Source organism: Acomys minous, assembly GCF_964271855.1.
Source record: "Acomys minous genome assembly, chromosome: 1".
Classification (NCBI taxonomy): Eukaryota; Metazoa; Chordata; class Mammalia; order Rodentia; family Muridae; genus Acomys; species Acomys minous.
The window spans coordinates 61,923,440-61,940,994 of record NC_140483.1 but is presented as its reverse complement, the minus strand read 5'-3'; the positions used below and the strand labels follow the sequence as shown (position 1 = coordinate 61,940,994).

Genomic DNA, 17,555 nt, shown 5'->3' with positions numbered 1-17,555 from the left:
TCCCCACTTGAGTATGCAGGCTGCTTTCTTTGTAGATAACGCTAACGCTTGCCCTCCCCCTGCCCCTCCCCCCTGCCCCTCCCTCCCTGCCCCCCCCCCCCCCCCCCGCCAAAGCCCAGCCTCAGAGCCAGTCCCCGCCACACGTGTCTTTCTTTGCCTAGGCAAGATCCCTAGATGTGGAGAATTTCAGCGTCACATGGACAAGAATGCCATCTCTGAAGCAGGTTAATGGGATATGCACCCGTACCTCAGAGCCGGTGGTCCAGCAATGCGGACAGGGTCTGTCCAGACACCTCCATCTCATGTACCTCTCTCTTCCTCCTAGGTATAGGGTGGTCTGCCAAAGCTCAGAACTGGTCAAGGACATCCTGGTGCCCTCCTTCCACCCCAAGAGCAAGCACTGTGTGTTCCAAGGGGATCTCTTGCTTTTCAGTTGTGCCGGGGCCCACCCCACACACCAGCGGATCTGCCCCTGCCGGGACTTCATCAAGGGACAAGTGGCCCTCTGCAAAGACTGCCTATAGCATAGCCACCCGAATTCACGCAGAAAGGAGAGAGGTGGCTCTGCTGTGGCAGGGCCCAAGTGGGCGGGGGAACCCCCCCGAAGTCATCCAGGGACTCTGACCAGAGCCCGAACTCTTTGGTCCAGGGCTTGGATTTGGTACTGCTCCACGTGCAGCCAGTGCATCCCAGGAGTTTACACCAAAACCACACGAGAACAGAGGTCAGACCAGGAGCCTGGCTTCACCCTGGTGCAACGAATGTCCTCTCTATCCGGGGAAGAGCAACTGGAGAGAAATCGTCCAGGCAGCTGCTCCCGGGTTATTTTATTTTATTTTTATTTTTTTAAAGAAAAGAGAAAAGTATGGAGACTCATTCCACTGAAAACAGAACAAGAAGAGGAATTGAGCCGATTGGAAAGAACTTTGGGGAGTGTTCCTAAACCCGTTAATTTATTTATTTGGGAGGATGGGGGGGTGGGCTCGGGAGGGCAGAAAGGGGTAGAACACAGTTTCCTTTTTGTTCCCCACTGTTAACGACCCACCTTCAGGATCTTCTCACCCTGCTGCCAGTAAGCAGGTTGGAGAGGAGCTGGTGGCATGCTTGAGGGCAGCTGTGGGAGCCTGGCCCCTGGTGACAAGTGGCAACAGAGGGGGAAAAAAATGTCTTTTAAGTGGAGGGATGTAGCTCCATTTGTAGAATGCTTGCTTAGCATGCACAGAGCCCTGGGTTCCATCCTCAGTACTATATAAAGCCAGGTGAACACCTGTACTCCAGGAAAGAAGTAGAGGCAGGAAGTTCAAACATTCAAGGTCATCCTTGACTGCATAGAAAAGTCAAGGTCACCGAGGCTACAAAAGAGACCCTGTCTCCAAAAATGGGAAAAAAAAATGTTTTTTATTTTTTATTTTTGCCTTGAAAAACATAGCCAGCCACTGTCAAAGCATTGTCATAGAGCTGATGGATCCTATTTGTGCTTAGCAGATGGCAGCTAAAAGTCAAATAACCTTTGTGAGGCTATGCCTGTGATGTCCTGAGGGCCCAGGCTGGGCTTCAGAGGAGAGAGGCTATTTCCCTATGTGTCCCTTCCTCACCCACCTACACCCTAATTTCTGGTTAGAATAAGAAACACAGGATTGTGTGGTTTTTGTTTGCTGCTGTAGTAAACACCCCCCCCCCCCCCCCCCGTCCAACTCCCCACTGAAAGGAGGAAAGTGGCAACTGAAGACTGCCAAGAGCTGCTCTTGAACTTGGACAGGGTGTCTCTAGCCTCAGAACAGCTAAGATTTGGCTAAGAATGACAGTCGTTGAGTTAGTAGCCGGAGGGGCATTTCATGCTGTGTGTCCCCATTGAGGTCTGCTATTGCTGAAGTCCAGGGTATGGGGCTCTCTGAACTGCATGGTTGATGGAGAGGCAAGGACAGTTCAGATGGATGCTGGGTGTTCTGTCCACTCCCTCAGTGGGCGTGGCTTGCAAAGGGTGGGAGCCCGAGGCTGGCTTTTACTTGAAGTGCTATTGTTCTAAGGAGTTTGAGTAGCCCTCTGGAGGGCCTAGCAGCCCATTGGCCTAGTCAAACATGCTGCCCCCGCTTTTCATACCCTGGAGCCCTTTTATGAGGCCGTCCCTGCTGAAGTATTTCTTCTCTGAGCATCCGAGACACCTCCCAGACATCTCCGCAGGCTGGTGAAGGAACCAGGCCTCTTCTACCTCTTGCTGTTTGTTAGCACTGTCCACGCAGCACCCCCAGCTGGTAGACTTGACTTCCTGGCCCACTGGTGCTGCCCAGCGCCCCCCTGTGGCCAGGTTGAGCCTCTGCCTGTGGTGACCAAGGGGTGGGGGTGGGGAGATGGGTGTTGGAACTTTCAGGTGTGGGAAATCTGATCTACTGGCCTCTTGATTTCTACCTGGGTGCATCACACCAATTTTACCTCCAGCTGGTTTTTTTTTTCCCTCCCTCCTTCTCTCTCCTCCTCCCCCCTCCTCCTCTTCTTCCTTTGGCCCTAAGATAGACAACTTAGAGGGCTGAGATTCCTCCAGTCCTAGAGAAGGAAGTGGAGCCAGAGAGGTGCTGCCAGACACTGACAGGGGCCCTCAGGCTGGAGTCACCTCCGCCAGGTTGAGCAGGCAGAGGTTAGAAAGCCTAGCCATGAAGCATGCTCATTAAGCTTTGCGAAGATTTCCTGCGGCAGGATGGGAGAAAACTGGTAGACTCCTTGTGAGGACCGACTCCTCCCACCCCCATAGTAGGCCTCTTAGCTGCACCCCAGAGTTGTGGGAATTAGCCTGAGTTTCCTCAACTGAAAGTCCCACAGGCTGTGGGCGACAGTACTGGCATTCAGCCAGCAGGGGGCACCCGAAGCAGAAAATGGTCCCCTTGCTGCTGACAGCAGTAAGCAAGCCTGGAGGCAGAGAAGCAACTTTGTACGTACACACACCCCGCCCCACCCCCACCCCCCACCTGCAGAAGCCACCCAGCCCTGGGCCCAGGGACCCTCCACAGATTTTTTTCCTCTCTCCAGTTCAAGGTCCCCAGTCACAGCCCACGAGAGTTCTTTCTCCCCATGTCATAAATTCTTCTTCCGGTTTTAGCCAGAAGTTAGCCTCCCTTCCTCTGTTGGGCGCCTGCCCTTGGGGCTAACCACCTGTAGTGTAGTTAAGGGCATTCTCAACGCGTGGGATGTCCCCTGAGTGTACACCAGTTCCCAGGCCTTGGAGTTAACAAAGTAGAGCCCAGTGACCTCCAGGGGAAACTGACCTGACGGGTGTGGGCATTCTGCCTGTCAGAGGTGGAAGTCAGGCGCTCACAGCCCTGGCTGGGAGCCTCCAGCACTTACAAAGCGTTGACGATCTTGTAGAAACCTGGGTCTGTGTGTAATTGAACCTTCCACCTGGAGAGAAATCAGAAATCAATACGTTTCTCCCGCGCTATAGTCAAATCTCTCTCAGTCTTTGGAGTTATTTTCCCCCCTTACAGTGTGAGGCTCTTAAAATAGGGGGAAAGTTTTATCTAATTTATTAAGGGAGAAAATGCATTCTTTCAGAGGGTGGAAGCCTATTGAGAGCAAGAACTGAGGCAGGCAGTGCCTCGTCTGCACCCAGTCCACACCTCGTGCTTCCCCCCTTCCCCCCCCCACCCCCGTTCATGTACAAATGGAGTTTTGGCTTTGATGTTCTGGGGTTTTGTTTGTCTCTGAGATGAATCTGTGTTTTAGGTGTCTGGTGCGTGTTTGGAAATATGCGTCTGTTCTTTTGGTGGTACACGTCTTCCTGACATAGCTTTTCGTTTCGTTGGGGTCGGATTTTGAAGGCTGACAGCAGATTGTTCCAGCCTGGAATAACTACATATGTCCACAGTATGTGTGTTCGCACATGGCTATTTATGTTCCCAATTGTATGTGTGCACACAAGACTGCACATTTCGTGTGTGCGCATGCGCGTGTTTTTATATATAGTCCCAATGTGTGGTGTATGCACATGCACCCCCAGAATAGGGCTGCGGGTGCCAGGAATCCTTTAACTGGCATCTGCAGGACCAGACTCTATCGCTGAGTCTGATGGTGACCAAGGTAGTGAAGGGCCTCCTCCCCCAGGTGCCCAGACTCTGGCTAAAATGTCACTGAGGCAGAAAGCCAGCCTCAGGCCATCTCTGTAGCAACAGTAGTCCCCAAATGCTTCACCGGTGGGCATGACGGAGGAGAGATGGCCACTCCCTTTTTTCTTCCTTAGCGAATGAATGTGGGTGTGCAGCTGAGTGGGGTTGCACTGGAACTCTGTGTGGGTCATAGACGAGAGTGTGTGTTCGTTAAGTCAGACCAGGGTGGCTTACCTAGATGGTGTGTAATTAGGCTCCGCCACCCTCTTCCCAAAATTCTTGACTGAAAAGGAGAAAAAACTAGTATTTTGTTAACGACAGGCTCTGCTGTATGTGTCACTGTTCCAAGCCTGGACTGTTTTATTTATTTAAAACTATTTTAATTTGTTTATTGGCTCCTTATATCTTTACCCCCCATCTGTCCCCGTGTGGCTGCAGAGTGTGTCTTCGTCAGAGTAGACGGATGGCAGGAATAGATTTATAGTCATTCAGGAGGCTAGAAGCTTGGAGCTGAAAAAAAAAAATGAGTTCCTTTCTTTCTTGTTGCCTTCAACAGAAAATGAAGAGTCTAGGTTTTTGGCTTGTTTTCTTTGTTCGTTTGTTTTGTTTTTTCATATAGCAAAAGACCAAATTAGCTGTATAGTCTTGGATACGGAAAATAAGCATTGTTCTAGCTCTCCTAGCGCTTAGGGTCCTGTGGGGATTCCGTGTTTAGCACAGTGCCTGGCTCATAGTAAGCCTGGTGAATGTTCAATATTGATATTAGTGGTATATCATAAAACTTGAGAAATGAAGAGCTGCGCTCACCCCTCATCTGTTAATTAAAACATGGTGGTTACATAAAAATCTTGTCGAGCTGATCAAATCCTATAGGAATTAATTGCTTCAAATGTTTAAGCTCTGTGCCTACCCCGCTCGCTGGAATTCTAATGTTTTCCTGAATGCACCGAGTGACTGGGAAATATGTAAGTCTCTTCAGCACTCCGTGAAACAAGACTGAAAGAATTTATTAACTGAAGTTGAACCCACCAGTATGTTCTGGAACATTCCAGGGGGTTTCTTTGAGGAACTTTTTGAGCTCAAAATTAAAAGTTCTCTCACAAGTTGCACTCCTTGAATTTAGAGTTTAATTTTTTATTCCTCTAAAATAACAATAAGAGCATTCTCAATTTGTATAAGGGAATAACTGAATCTACAGTCCCCAGGAAGCTCCTCTGCTGCCCCCTGCTGGACAGGGTGGCTCCCTGCAGGCTGGCTACCTCCTCTCCAAGATTAAACCCCAGGACTGATCCCTAAAACAATCCACCGCCAACCCTAGAGGATCCAGATGAGGTCCAAAAGCAGGCTGGGATTTTTTGACTTCTTTCAAAACTAGACCCAGAAGTCACTAAAAGGCCGGGTGGTGGCTTCTTTCGTGTGACTTTAGCCTCTTGCCTGGCAGAACAACTGTGGGCGATTGCAGGCTCAGGCGTGCGGCGGCGAAGAGAACTCTCTGAAGCCCACTGCGCTTTTCCAATTCCTCTCGCTTCTGAGCCGATAGATGATTTTATGGCACGTGGGCTGCCTCAGCCCTGACCCCCACTCTCCAGCCCCGGCAGCTAGAACACACATGCTGGTGTGCCGGTTTAGTTGCTTGTGGAAGCCAGCAAAGGTAGGAGGTACGCGGGGAGCACTGCTGGATAGCGGGCCAGGAGCGGGAACACAGTAAGGGACCCCGCGGGGTTTTGTTTTGTTGCTTAGGGCCCAGCCTAAGTATTAAAGAAAATGTGTAACCACAATGCCAAAGGACACGGTGACGCCCCTTCCCCTGTAGTTGCTGTCACAGCCCCGATGTTAATCTCATGGCCGTTCACGTCTGTGTCTTCAAATGACTCCTGGTGCACTCGTTTTCTACTGTCACTTCTGGGGTTATGTCACAGGGTCCTGCAAATGAGGTGTCGCTGTCCCTGAATTTACTGTACCAGGCCAAAAACAAAAAACGAAAAACAAAAACCACTGCTTTGTTTTGTGCTGTAGAGAAACTAGGGAGAACTTTATTTTTCAATAAACTTTTCTTGTGTGACAGGTGGTAGTGATTGGGGGTGGGGTGACTAAAGTTACATTTCGTGGCACCAACATGATCACTTCCAAAGGTTATGTCCAAGCAGAGGGTAGGTGGGGACTGGGGAGATGGTAGCTGAGCCCATTAAGCACTTGTGCACGTATGAGAACCTGGCTCCGACCCTCAGAACCCACTTTTAAAGGCAGGCAGGCATGGTGTCACATGCTTTGAACCCCACTTTTAGGGAAAAGACAACATGGTTCCTGTGCATATAAAACCCATGACTTGGGGCTGGGGAAATGGCCAGGTGGGTCCAGTGCTTGCCAGGCGCACACAAGGACCAGAGTTTCCTTCCCAGGACCCAAGTGTCACACACACACACTTGTAGTCCCAGCCCTGGACATGTGAGGGCAGGTGGCTCCCTGGGGCTTGGTACTCAGCTTGCCCAGCCAAATCAGCAAGTTCCAGGCACCCCGAGGAACTACCCCTGAAGCCGCTGGCCTCTGTGCATGCGCACACACACACACACACACACACACACACACACACACACACACACACGCACAGGGGAAGGGCTCCCACTACTATGTACTCTCCCTTTACATCCACTTCGTTGATGCTAACCTAAAAGTATTCTTTCCATAGTCCAGTCGCACTGAAGAAAGCTGAACTGGAAACAGCTGCTGGCTATTTTTTTTTTTCTCTCTCTCTCTTCAGAGACAGCTCTGGCTGCACCAGGCATTTAAAACCTTATCCGAGCTCAGCGGTCCCTGAGTCAAAGTTCCTGGGTCAGGATCTTTCAGAGAGCTTGGGAGCTGGCTCAGCAGCTAGGAACACTTGGTTTGCAAGCATAAGGATCTGAGTTCAAATCCCCAATATCCAAACAGGGCATGATCACGTGTGCCTGTGGACTGTGGGAGGCAGAGCACTGCTTAGCTCCAGATTCAGGGAGGGAGAGAATCTGTCCCCAGGGAATAAAATTCGATTAATAGCATATGCGCGCACACACACACACAAACACACACAGAAACCAGTGTTTCAGATCTTGGGATTTTTCTAAAGTTTGGAGCCCTTGTCTCCCCAAGTTAACTTCGGGATGGAACCCAAACTGAACAGGGGAGTTATTTATATTTTCTGTGTACTCCACTCTCAGGACCTAAAGATCATTTCATACCATATTTTTAGTGGGCCTGTGCTTTTACTGCAACCTGTCACACAAGGGCCAGGTGTGAAGTTTTCTGTTTGTGCCACCGTGTTGGTGGGCATTTCTGAAGCGTTCTGGATGTCAGGTTTGGGGACCGAGAGTGTTCTGCTTGTGCCTTACCTTTGGAGTGAGATATCAAAGCCTCAGTAAAACTTAAGAGATCTGTTGTCCCTCTGCCCAGACAACATCTGCCTCCAGGGTCTCCAGAGCACCCTGTGACTGGTCAGTTGTGCTCAGCCGGATTGCTTCTCTGGAAACTGCAGATGCCACATCAACAGACCAAGGTGTTGCTGTCACCAGACACCAGCAACCCCTGCCTGTCCTACCTTCAGCCACAACAGAAAGGCTACATGCTGGAGCTGTGGGAATGACTCCTTGGGTGAGGCACATGCTGGGCATCAGGAAGACCTGACTTCAGATCCCTAGCACACACATAAAAGCCATTTATGGTGGCATGCATCCGCAACTCCAGTGCTGGGAAAGCAAGTAGACAGATTCTCAAGACACACGGGCTAGCTGCATTCTAGCTATTTAGCTGAATCAGCAAGCTCTAGTGTCAATGAGAGACTGTTTCACAAAAAAAAAAAAAAAAAAAAAGATAAATAAAAATATAGGATCCACATGTGAGCACACAGAGGAAAGAGAGCACCCTTACACACACACACACACAGAGAGAGAGGGGGGGGCTGGATACTCCCTATATGTTGGCTGTGGGCACACACACACACACACACACACACACACACACACACACACACACACACAGAGCTCACAGATGCAACCTTCCCATACTATACAAATGGTAAAGGTCTTTATTGGCCTGGCATGGCTGCCTGTGTGGGCAGTACTGTGAGAGCTACAGAACAGGATGGAATAGGGCACATGTCTACAGCACTTTCGCCTAATGTTACATACACTGAGGGCATCTTCTAGGTTCCTTTTGGGGGAGTGACGCACTTCTCACAGACCGAGGCACCTTGACACTTAGCATAGCATATAGAGAGATGCAGATTCAGGTGATGATTATAATTATTTATTACAAATAAATGTATAGTTTCACATCTCTCAAAAATGGTTCCTGGGTTTTTACAATGTGCAGGTTCTGACGGTGGAAGAAAGGGCGGTGTGGCTTACGTAGCTTGTCCATGCAAAGCTCATGTGTCACTAAACACTTTTAAAAATAGAATGGTCTCCTTCTGGGCACATCTGTTTAGTGTTGGGATTAGTAAAAGTGTATGAAACGGCTTGGTAGAAGTTAGGAAGTGATCTACTGATGACGTCAGCTAAAGGAGAGGAGTGTGAATCTAGAGGTGGCTTAGCCACATGTGTCAGGAGGTGACCCGGTCAGTTACTATCTGGTTTTGGCTGACAGCAAGTGCCACAGGTAGCTTCCTGTCAAGTAGAGACCCTCGCCTGCCTTCAAGAACTGTTTGACTCCAGGAAATAGAAGATGTCACTTCCGGCTCAAGATTGGGAAGCGTGGCAGCCCCTCCCATGGGCGACATCGTCCTAGTGTGTTTGATGGTGGGTGGCGACGGGGTGACAGGGTGAGGATGTAGGGCAGGCCCAGCCTCCAGGCTGACCTCGTCCCATGAAGACAGACTCTGTGAACAAAAACGTCCCCAAATGAAACTGGATGTGCAGTTAAATATTGGCACCATCTGCCTGCATGGAAACCTCTTGTCACATGACGCTTTTCACCTGGGGCAGTCCCTTCCGCCCCTCCAGCCGCCTTCACTCAAACATTTCATAATGACGCGTCTGTCTCACTCTGGGCACCATGTCGATGAGGAGCCTGCAGATACAGAGACAGAAAGGGTCACCTCAGCACCAAGAGAGCTTGGGGAAACTGAGGCTATTGGTGTGTGTGTGTGTGCGCACGCGCGCGTGTGTGTGCATTTGTACACCTGGGTATACAGGTGCATGTGGGTGGGTGGGTGTGCATGTTTATGTGTGTGGGACCCTGTGAAAGCCAAATAACCTTTCCCAACTTTCCATGGGTGTTGCCCACCTTGATTTTCTGACACAGGGTCTCTCGCTTTTGCCTGGAACTCACCAGATAGGCTGACTGCCCGTACCAAATTACATACCAAAACTGGCTAGCCAGAAAGCCCCAAGTCCTAGCTGTGACCACCTCTGCCCACATACACCACCATTTCTTTAAAAGCATACAGCCCAATGGCTTCCTGTATATGCATGAAGCTGTGTGTTCATCCAGGCTGGCTCAATTCTAGAACGTTCTTCTCATCCCCCATATACTAGTAGTCACTCCCAGTTTTTCTTTGCACATAATCAATGATCTACTTTGTGACTCTATGAATATATCTGTTCTGGAAATTTCCTATAAAAATGCATATAGCCTTTTAAACATGAACACATTCAAAGTTCACTCACAGTGCAAGGCGTCCTGAGACTTCATTCTCTTTGATGGATATGCCATATCTATCCTTATATCAGCCGGGGAGGGATTTCTACTCAGCAGTATTATGAACAGAGCTACTATGAATGCTCATATTGAAGTTTTGACATTTATGTCTGTCTGTATTTTTTTTTTTTAGTTACTGGGCAAAAATAGTACCTGCATTAACATGTTGAGAAACTGGCAAATTTTCAAAGCAGTGCCAGCACTGTGTGCATTCCCAGCAGCCAGAGCTGAGGCTCCCTGTCCTTGCCAGCACTTGTAACTGTCTCCGAGGCTGAGGACAATACCCCAGAAGAAGCCGGGAAGCACTTATCTTTTAAAAAGTACAGCACCTTGACGGGACTGCTCCTCCCAGGGAACGAGTCCAGCCCATAGGCCATATCCAGGGACTGTCAGCATGCTACTTCTTCAGGAACAGTGAACCCAGTGCCAAGACGGTCTCACCCTCCTCCAGGGTGGCACTTTGCATGGGGTAGGCCCATTTTCCTTTTATCTTTTTTTTACATTTTATTTATTTATTTAGTGTGCATGTGTGTGTGTGTGTGCGCGCACATGTGTGTGCATATGTGTGTGTGTGCTTGCACACACATGACACAGGGCAACTATGGAGGTCAGTCCCCTCCTCCTTTCAAACCTGTGGGTCCTGAGGATTGAACCCAAGTCGTCGGGTTTGGCTGCAAGCACCTTTACCCACTGAGCCATCCCACCAGCTCCAGGAGTGCCCCCTTTTGTAAAGCCTTGCTAAGCCTAGGGCTGCCTGTTCCTGTGCCTCTTTTGATTCCCAGCAGTCACATAGGCATCAGGTGACAGGAAGGATGCTCAGGTGACACTCACCTGGCCATCATGAAAACCCTCATTATAGCATTCCAGAGATGAAGGCAGAAAGATCAGAAGTTCAAGGTCATCCTTGGCTACATAATGAGTTTGAGGCCAGCCTTGGCTACCTGACATACTATAGTAGTAGTAGTAGTAGTAGTAGTAGCAGTAGTAGTAGTAGTAGTGAATAATAATAATAATAATAATAATAATAATAATAATAATAATATAGTATAGAGGAAGGAAATAGACCATTAAGTGGATAAAAAGTACAAGGAAGAAGTAAATTAATGTCTGAAGTGTAGTCTCTTCCCAGAAGCCCTTTCACTTCCAGAAAGCCATCTCAAAGGAAGCCTGTGCCCCATGCAGGTCTTTTCTATTTCTCAAAACAAGGTCAGTAATATGAGACCCTGCCCTCTGTCCAGACATCACCTTCCTAGTCAAGGCAGCTACAGCGACCCATAGGTGACCTTCAAGAGCTGGTCTGTTGACATTCCCTCGGAGAACACTGGGGCAGGGATGGGCCAGCAGACTCTCACCTGAGATCCCAGCCACACACCACCCAACCCCACACCTCCCGACGAGCTGAGCATAACCCTGGCCCAGTAGGTGCCCCCTGTGGTCTCGGAGGTGCATAGACTGTGGGAAGATAACTGCAGGCAATTCTGTATATGCAGCTGTGGGCATCATCAACCACACCAGGGTGAGACACTTTTGGTGATGACATTGTTTGGGGGCCACCCTCTGTGCTGGTTAGTTGGTTGTTTCTTTGTTTTGTCTTGTCAACTTGACACAAACTAGGGTCATCTGAGAAGAGGGCAACTGAGCAAGACAATGCCTCCATCAGACTGACCTGCAGGTAAGTGTGTGTGAGGGATTCCTAGATGAATGATTAATGTGGGGTAGGCCCAGCCTACTGTAGGCATGCCATCCATCTCGGACAGGTTGTGTTGGGTTGTATAAGAGAGCAGGCTGAGCAAGCCATGAGGAGCAAGCCAGTAAGCAGCATCCCTCCATGGTCTCCGCATCAGTTCCTGCTTCTAGGTTTCTGGTTTTAAGTCCCTGCCCTGACTGTCCTCATTGATGGAGTGTGACATGGAAGTGCAAGACTAAGTAAGCTCTTTCCTCCTCAACTTGCTTTTGGTCATGGTGTTCATCACGGCAACAGAAAGCCAACAGGAAAGCCTATGCTTCTGTAAGTAGCTCTTCACCCACACTCCTTTAAATAAGCCCAATACAGTGCCCAAGCGAGACACAGGTGAGCTTGTTACTCTCATCCATCTTTGGTGCTCTATCTGGGGAGAAGAGAGATTGTTCACATCTTTCCAGGAAAAGCAAACGCAGAGCTCACGTTCCTGGGGCATAAAGGAGGAAGATGTGAGATCCCAGTCTCATTTCCTGACTGGAGACAGGGTGGGGGAAGGGAGGGGTTTCAGAGCATCCCTGCACCCTGGGGGGGAATCCAAGATAAACACAGAGCCATACTTGACCCCGTAGGCAAAGATGGTGAGACCAATCAGGACCCCGATGCTGCCGTCCAGGTACCAGACTGCCGTGTTGTGTTTGAACACCTCTGCGCTCAGAAGGATGGAGAATCCCATCACTCCCCCAACAAGGGAGTTGAACCCTGCAAAAGAAGGACAATTGCACAGTGATGTGAGGTGGGCATTTCTGAGTTAATCGTCCATCTAGACACCATCTAAACAGCTGGCTCAGGAGGAATTTGAGGCTCGGTAGCCTTAGCATAGGGGAACTCTCACCCACTACACACAGGGAGGAGCAATGATGAAGGGAAAAACAGAGCCCAAAGGGGCAGGACTAAGTGGACTGACAGCCTGCCTTCACTTCCGCTCTCTGTATAGTCGGCCGGCTAGAGATGAGACGGAAGGCACATCTCTAGGCTGGGAAGCCACTGTCTTCTCAGATTGCAGGCTCTCCGAATAAATCAATTTAAAGATGTATTTCTATGGACTAGGGAGATGGCTGAAATGGTTCCATCCCCACCCCCCACCCCCAGCATCAATGCCAAGCCACGCATGGTGACATGGGTCTGGGAGTCCGTGGTCACAGCAGTCCCATAGCAAGAGGGAAGGCGGAAACAGTTTACAGAAAGCCCCGCTTGTCTGGGCCTTCCCAGCACGAGTGCTGCTTCCCTCCCAGCAGAAGGCTCGGCGCCTACATGCCTCCTCTCTACCCACTGCCCAGCCTGCCTCCTTATCCTCACAGCTCTGTTTCTACCCACAGCCCTTTCCTCCCTAGCTTGCTATCGCTGCTACTTTTATTTTTACCACCTATTTTCCACTGCAAACTTAAGCTTGGGGACAGAAGCATTGTCCCTTTCTTTGCTCATGCTCATGTCCCACAACAGGATGCTGATGTCGCTGGAGTAATTAGTGAATGACCACAAGAAGTGAGGAAGGAAAGGAGAGAGGGTGAGGCCTAACCTTAGCTGTCCCTAGAGAGGTGGCCATTCCTTGCCGCCCAGCTCAGAACAGGTGATGAGCGGAAGTTCCCCCAATCAACCACTAGAGGGCGACATAGTTCCACTGAACCAGCCCTCAGCCAGTCAGCACCACGGACAGCCCTGTGTGGCAACTTCCCAGTTGAACTGCTGAGAGGAACTCACCTCCTTAGCCTAATTCTTCCAGGAGGTGACCTCTGCTTCCCTGGCCTTTGCCTTTTGTCTCTTTTACAAACACAGGGACTAGGTACTAATTACAATCTGCTCTGCCACTTCCCTCAATGTGTGTATGTCAGACAGACAGACAGACAGACAAGACAGAGGGGGAAAAGGGTCACCTTCAGCTGTCATTGTTGTTTGTTTGTTTGTTTGTTTGTTTTTAGAGACAGGGTTTCTCTGTGTAGCCTTGGCTGTCCTAGACTCACTTTGCAGACCAGGCTGGCCTCAAACTCACAGCAATCCACTTGCCTCTGCCTCCTGAGTGCTGGGATTAAAGCGTGCACCACCACGCCCAGCCCTAGCTGTCATTCTTATATCACTTTCTGTCTTGTTTTTCAAGACAGAGTCCATGAACTTAAAGCTAGCTGGTCTGAAGCTAGCCCACCTCTGCTTCTCCCCAACAGGACTGGGATCACATGGCTGCATCACTACTATGCCACCATTTTTTTTCAGCCAGGTTCTGTAGATCCTGAAAGTGCTAGAGCCCCAACATGTAAGTGCACGTGCGCGCGCACACACACACACACACACACACACACACACACACACACACACACACCAGTCTTTAGCCATTTCTCACTAGACCCAGGTGTGCCCTCAGTTCTAACCCCAGAGCTATTCTGAAGAACCAACCCTGCAATTCATTTGACAGCACAGAAAATCTGGGGCTATGTCGATCGGAGACGCCGCTGACCCAACACTGGCGACTAGACTGGAATCTGTGTAATTAGTATCATTAATTACATGTTGAACATTCTGCTAAGGTTTCTCCTAGAGATCCTAGGTGTTTTTAAGCTGGGAGGGAATGAGGACACTATCAGAGGGTCCCCTGGTTCCTCCAGCCTGTCACACCGTCCTTGAAACTCCCCACAGGGCAATCTCACATATTTCCATCTTACTTGTATTACTCATTTGTTGCTCAGGGCTATTTCACTTTACTCTTGTAGCCCAGGCTGTCCTCATACTCACCAAGAATGACCTTGAGCCCATAGTTTTGCACCCCTCCTATGTGCTGTGGTTACAGGGGTGCACCACCATGCCGTCTTTTAGGTACCGGGGATGGGACCCAGATCATCACTCATTTAGGCAATCACTCTAACCAGCAGAGCTATGCCCCGGCCCCACCTTCATCCTCAGGGAGCGTTTGCATACTTAGCAAATATCTACAGCAATAAGCCAGCTGGACCAAGACTGCTAGGCAGCATGAAGACCATGCCTGCCATGTCTCCACGACCCCATGACCCCACCACCCACCAGCTGCCCCTTCTCCCTGAAGACCTGCTTCTTGACTGTAAAGACTCCTGTCCTACACACACACACACACACACACACACACACACACACACACACACACATACACACACACACATACACAAACACACACATACAAACACATACACACATAAACACAAACACACAAACACACACACTCACAAACACACATACAAACATACACACACAAATACATACAGAAACACACACAAACAGACACACAAACACATACACAAACATACACACATACACAAACACATACACACATACAAACACACACACAAACACATACAAACACAAACATAGACACTCACAAACAAACATACACAAACACACACTAACACATACATAAACACACAAACACACACACACACACACACACATACACAAACATACATACAAACACACAAAGGACCTGGGTGGCTGAGTCAGTGGGATCCAGTCCAGGATGCATCAACACCTGGGCTGGGTACAGGTAAGGGTTGTTGCGCCTATAGGATAAGAGGTTCCTAGACCGTCCTGTCTCTTTTGGAAGAGAAGGTTCTTGGCTCTGCCTCAGCCAGAGGCATGGCTGCAGGGCATGCATCAAAGTGAGGCAAGGCAAAAATAACAGAGAAAATTTGGGTGGCATCAGAAGAGAGGGAAGCCCCTCCCCAGGGCATTTGGCTAAAGCGGTGGTTCTCCACCTTCCTAATGCTGCAACCCTTGAATACACTTCCTCATGTTATGCTGACCCCCAACAATAACATTACTCTTACTGATACTTCATGGCTGTAATTTGTCAAGTGTTATGAATAATAATATCAGATATGTATCTGATATGCAGATTTGTGACTTCATGATCACGGGGAGGTCTGCGGGATGGCTCTGACTGTTGAGTCCACACTCAGGCTTTGCACTTCATCACAATGAGGCAGGGACAGCAGGAGCACACAGACACAGGACCTCTGCAAGGCAATAAAGGCTGGGGACTGATGGGTTCACCTTGGCGATGACTGGGGGACTGCGTATGCTGTCCTCGCCCTGGGAGCTCGGGAGCTCAGCAGGCAGTTCTGACTACACTGTGACACTGAGCCCCCACCCCCACCCCACTCCAGACACCAGGTGGTGAAACATGGATGATGGTGGCACAGAACCCACAGCTTAGAGAGACCAAGGTCCCACCAGACTCTGTTTCCTTCTGTTTTAAAAACCTGACCCATGTGGGGAGGGAGAGGCAAGCGGATCTCTCTGAGTTCAAGGCCAGCCTGGTCTACAAAGCAAGTCCAGGACAGCCAAGGCTACACAGAGAAACCCTGTCTCAAAAAGGAAAAAAAAAAACCCCAGCTATATATGGTAGTGCACAGCTTTAATCCCAGCACTCAGGGAGGCAGAGGCAAGTGAATCTCTGTGAGTTCAAGGCCAGCCTAGTCTACAAAGTGAGTCCAGGACAGCAAGGGCTGCACAGAGAAACCTTGTGAGAGAGAGAGAGAGAGAGAGAGAGAGAGAGAGAGAGAGAGAGAGAGAGAGAGAGAGAGAGAGAGATCCTGAGCCATCAAATCCAGGGCTTTGAGTTGACCCACCCCAACATCTGCCCCATTGATGAGCTGCTGGAGTGTGTAATGAGGATGTTCATATAGATCCAAAGCTACAGGATCTCCATGACACAGAGCAACAGCAGGATAACTGAGAGGAGTCCCAGTGAGGAACCAGTACTGATAATGGTGCAGAATCCAGAGGCCTTGGACCAGACCAATGACTCATTGCAATGAACATTTGCCAGCAAAGTCGTGTGGACAAAAGGGTGCCCTGTGTGACACACTACAGCTTCCACGATGAGATCTGTTTTCTTTTGGGGCGGGGAGGTTGCAAGGGCAGAGGGCTGGTACAAAGGGATGGGAGACGAGCGGGACTGGGTACATGATGGGAAACTCACAGAGAACCCATAAAAAGTTAAAGACAAAACAAAACTTTATTTTTAACCCTAAAATTTAAAAAAAATCTTTTAAAAATAAAATTTCCTATTTTCTTTAAAAATAAAAAAGTAAAAAAAAAAAAAAAAAAGAACTTTGGGCCCCAGCTATGTCCCTCAGAGAAAGTCGTCTCAACCTCCAATCCATTCAGTTTAAATACTTTTGACTGACATTTTAATCATTACACAAAGGAAAGTCCAAGGCCAGCTTGAGCTACATACAAGACCCTGTCTTGGGAAACCAAAAGAAGCCCAGCCATTTCTGCTGTGTTTTACATGATTAAACTCAGGGTGTTAGGCGCCTGCCTCGGTGTGAGAGTTCCAAGTGTCATGTGTCATGACGTAAGCAGTTTGGGGACTAGGGATGGGGGTGAGTGGGTCCTCTGGTTCTAACAGCATCCAGGCAGCACCTTTCCTGTCTCGGCGCTCAGTTTTCAGACGAGGTGCGCATGCGCCACTCACCGTCCGTGATGAGAGCTCTGCTTGTCAGAACCTTCCCGAGCATAAACTTCAAGACAGCCAGGACACTGCAAAGGATCCCACTTAGAATGGAGACACTGAACAGGAAATCGTCCTAGAAGAGAACATTCCAGATGTTGACATGTCATCTCTTGCTAGAGCAGCCATCTGCGGACCCCTCAGCTTCACCACCGGCTTTGTGCAAAGGACAAGTTATCCGTCAGGCATGCTGCCACCAGGGGGCGGTATCCTGCAGGCGTTCACCTGTGTGGCTGGAGTTAAAAAAAGATTATTAAAAACAGCAGATTAATATTTACAAAGCCATTATGTATTTCCTCCCTTCTTAATCTTCTGCTAAAACACACAGTGATCATCGATTGTCAGCAAGGCTGGTCATAACGCCAAGATTGACGTCTATGTAGTATTCTACATATAAGTCACAAAGCAGCCAACTGAGGGTCTTGGGGCCACGTCATGTCCATGAATCCTTTCTTACAGAACCAACGGGATTGGCCACAGGACCATTTATGGCCAGAGATACTTAAAGCCCCGGGTTGGTTTTCCTCCTCCTCCTCCTCCTCCTCCTCCTCCTCCTCCTCCTCTTCTTCTTCTTCTT

At 49.3% G+C, this 17,555-nt stretch overlaps 2 protein-coding genes across 3 annotated transcripts in view; one reads left to right on the top strand and one right to left on the bottom strand.

The window, feature by feature from the left end:
- Positions 1-6,156, top strand: part of MGAT5 (alpha-1,6-mannosylglycoprotein 6-beta-N-acetylglucosaminyltransferase) — a 280,628-nt gene extending 274,472 nt beyond the window's left edge. For both annotated transcript variants that reach the window (XM_084785708.1, XM_084785707.1), the window contains exon 18: positions 326-6,156. In XM_084785708.1, coding sequence (XP_084641834.1) covers positions 326-524 — 199 coding nt within the window. In that variant the 3' untranslated portion in view covers positions 525-6,156. The remainder of the gene's footprint in view (positions 1-325) is intronic.
- Positions 6,157-8,133: 1,977 nt separating this feature from the next.
- TMEM163 (transmembrane protein 163) overlaps positions 8,134-17,555 on the bottom strand; it is a 176,635-nt gene continuing 167,213 nt past the window's right edge. The window contains exons 6-8 of the mRNA XM_084793665.1: positions 16,943-17,054; positions 12,063-12,204; positions 8,134-9,134 (exon numbers count right to left, since the gene is read on the bottom strand). Of these exons, the coding sequence (XP_084649791.1) occupies positions 9,074-9,134; positions 12,063-12,204; positions 16,943-17,054 (315 nt within the window). The 3' untranslated portion in view covers positions 8,134-9,073. The remainder of the gene's footprint in view (positions 9,135-12,062; positions 12,205-16,942; positions 17,055-17,555) is intronic.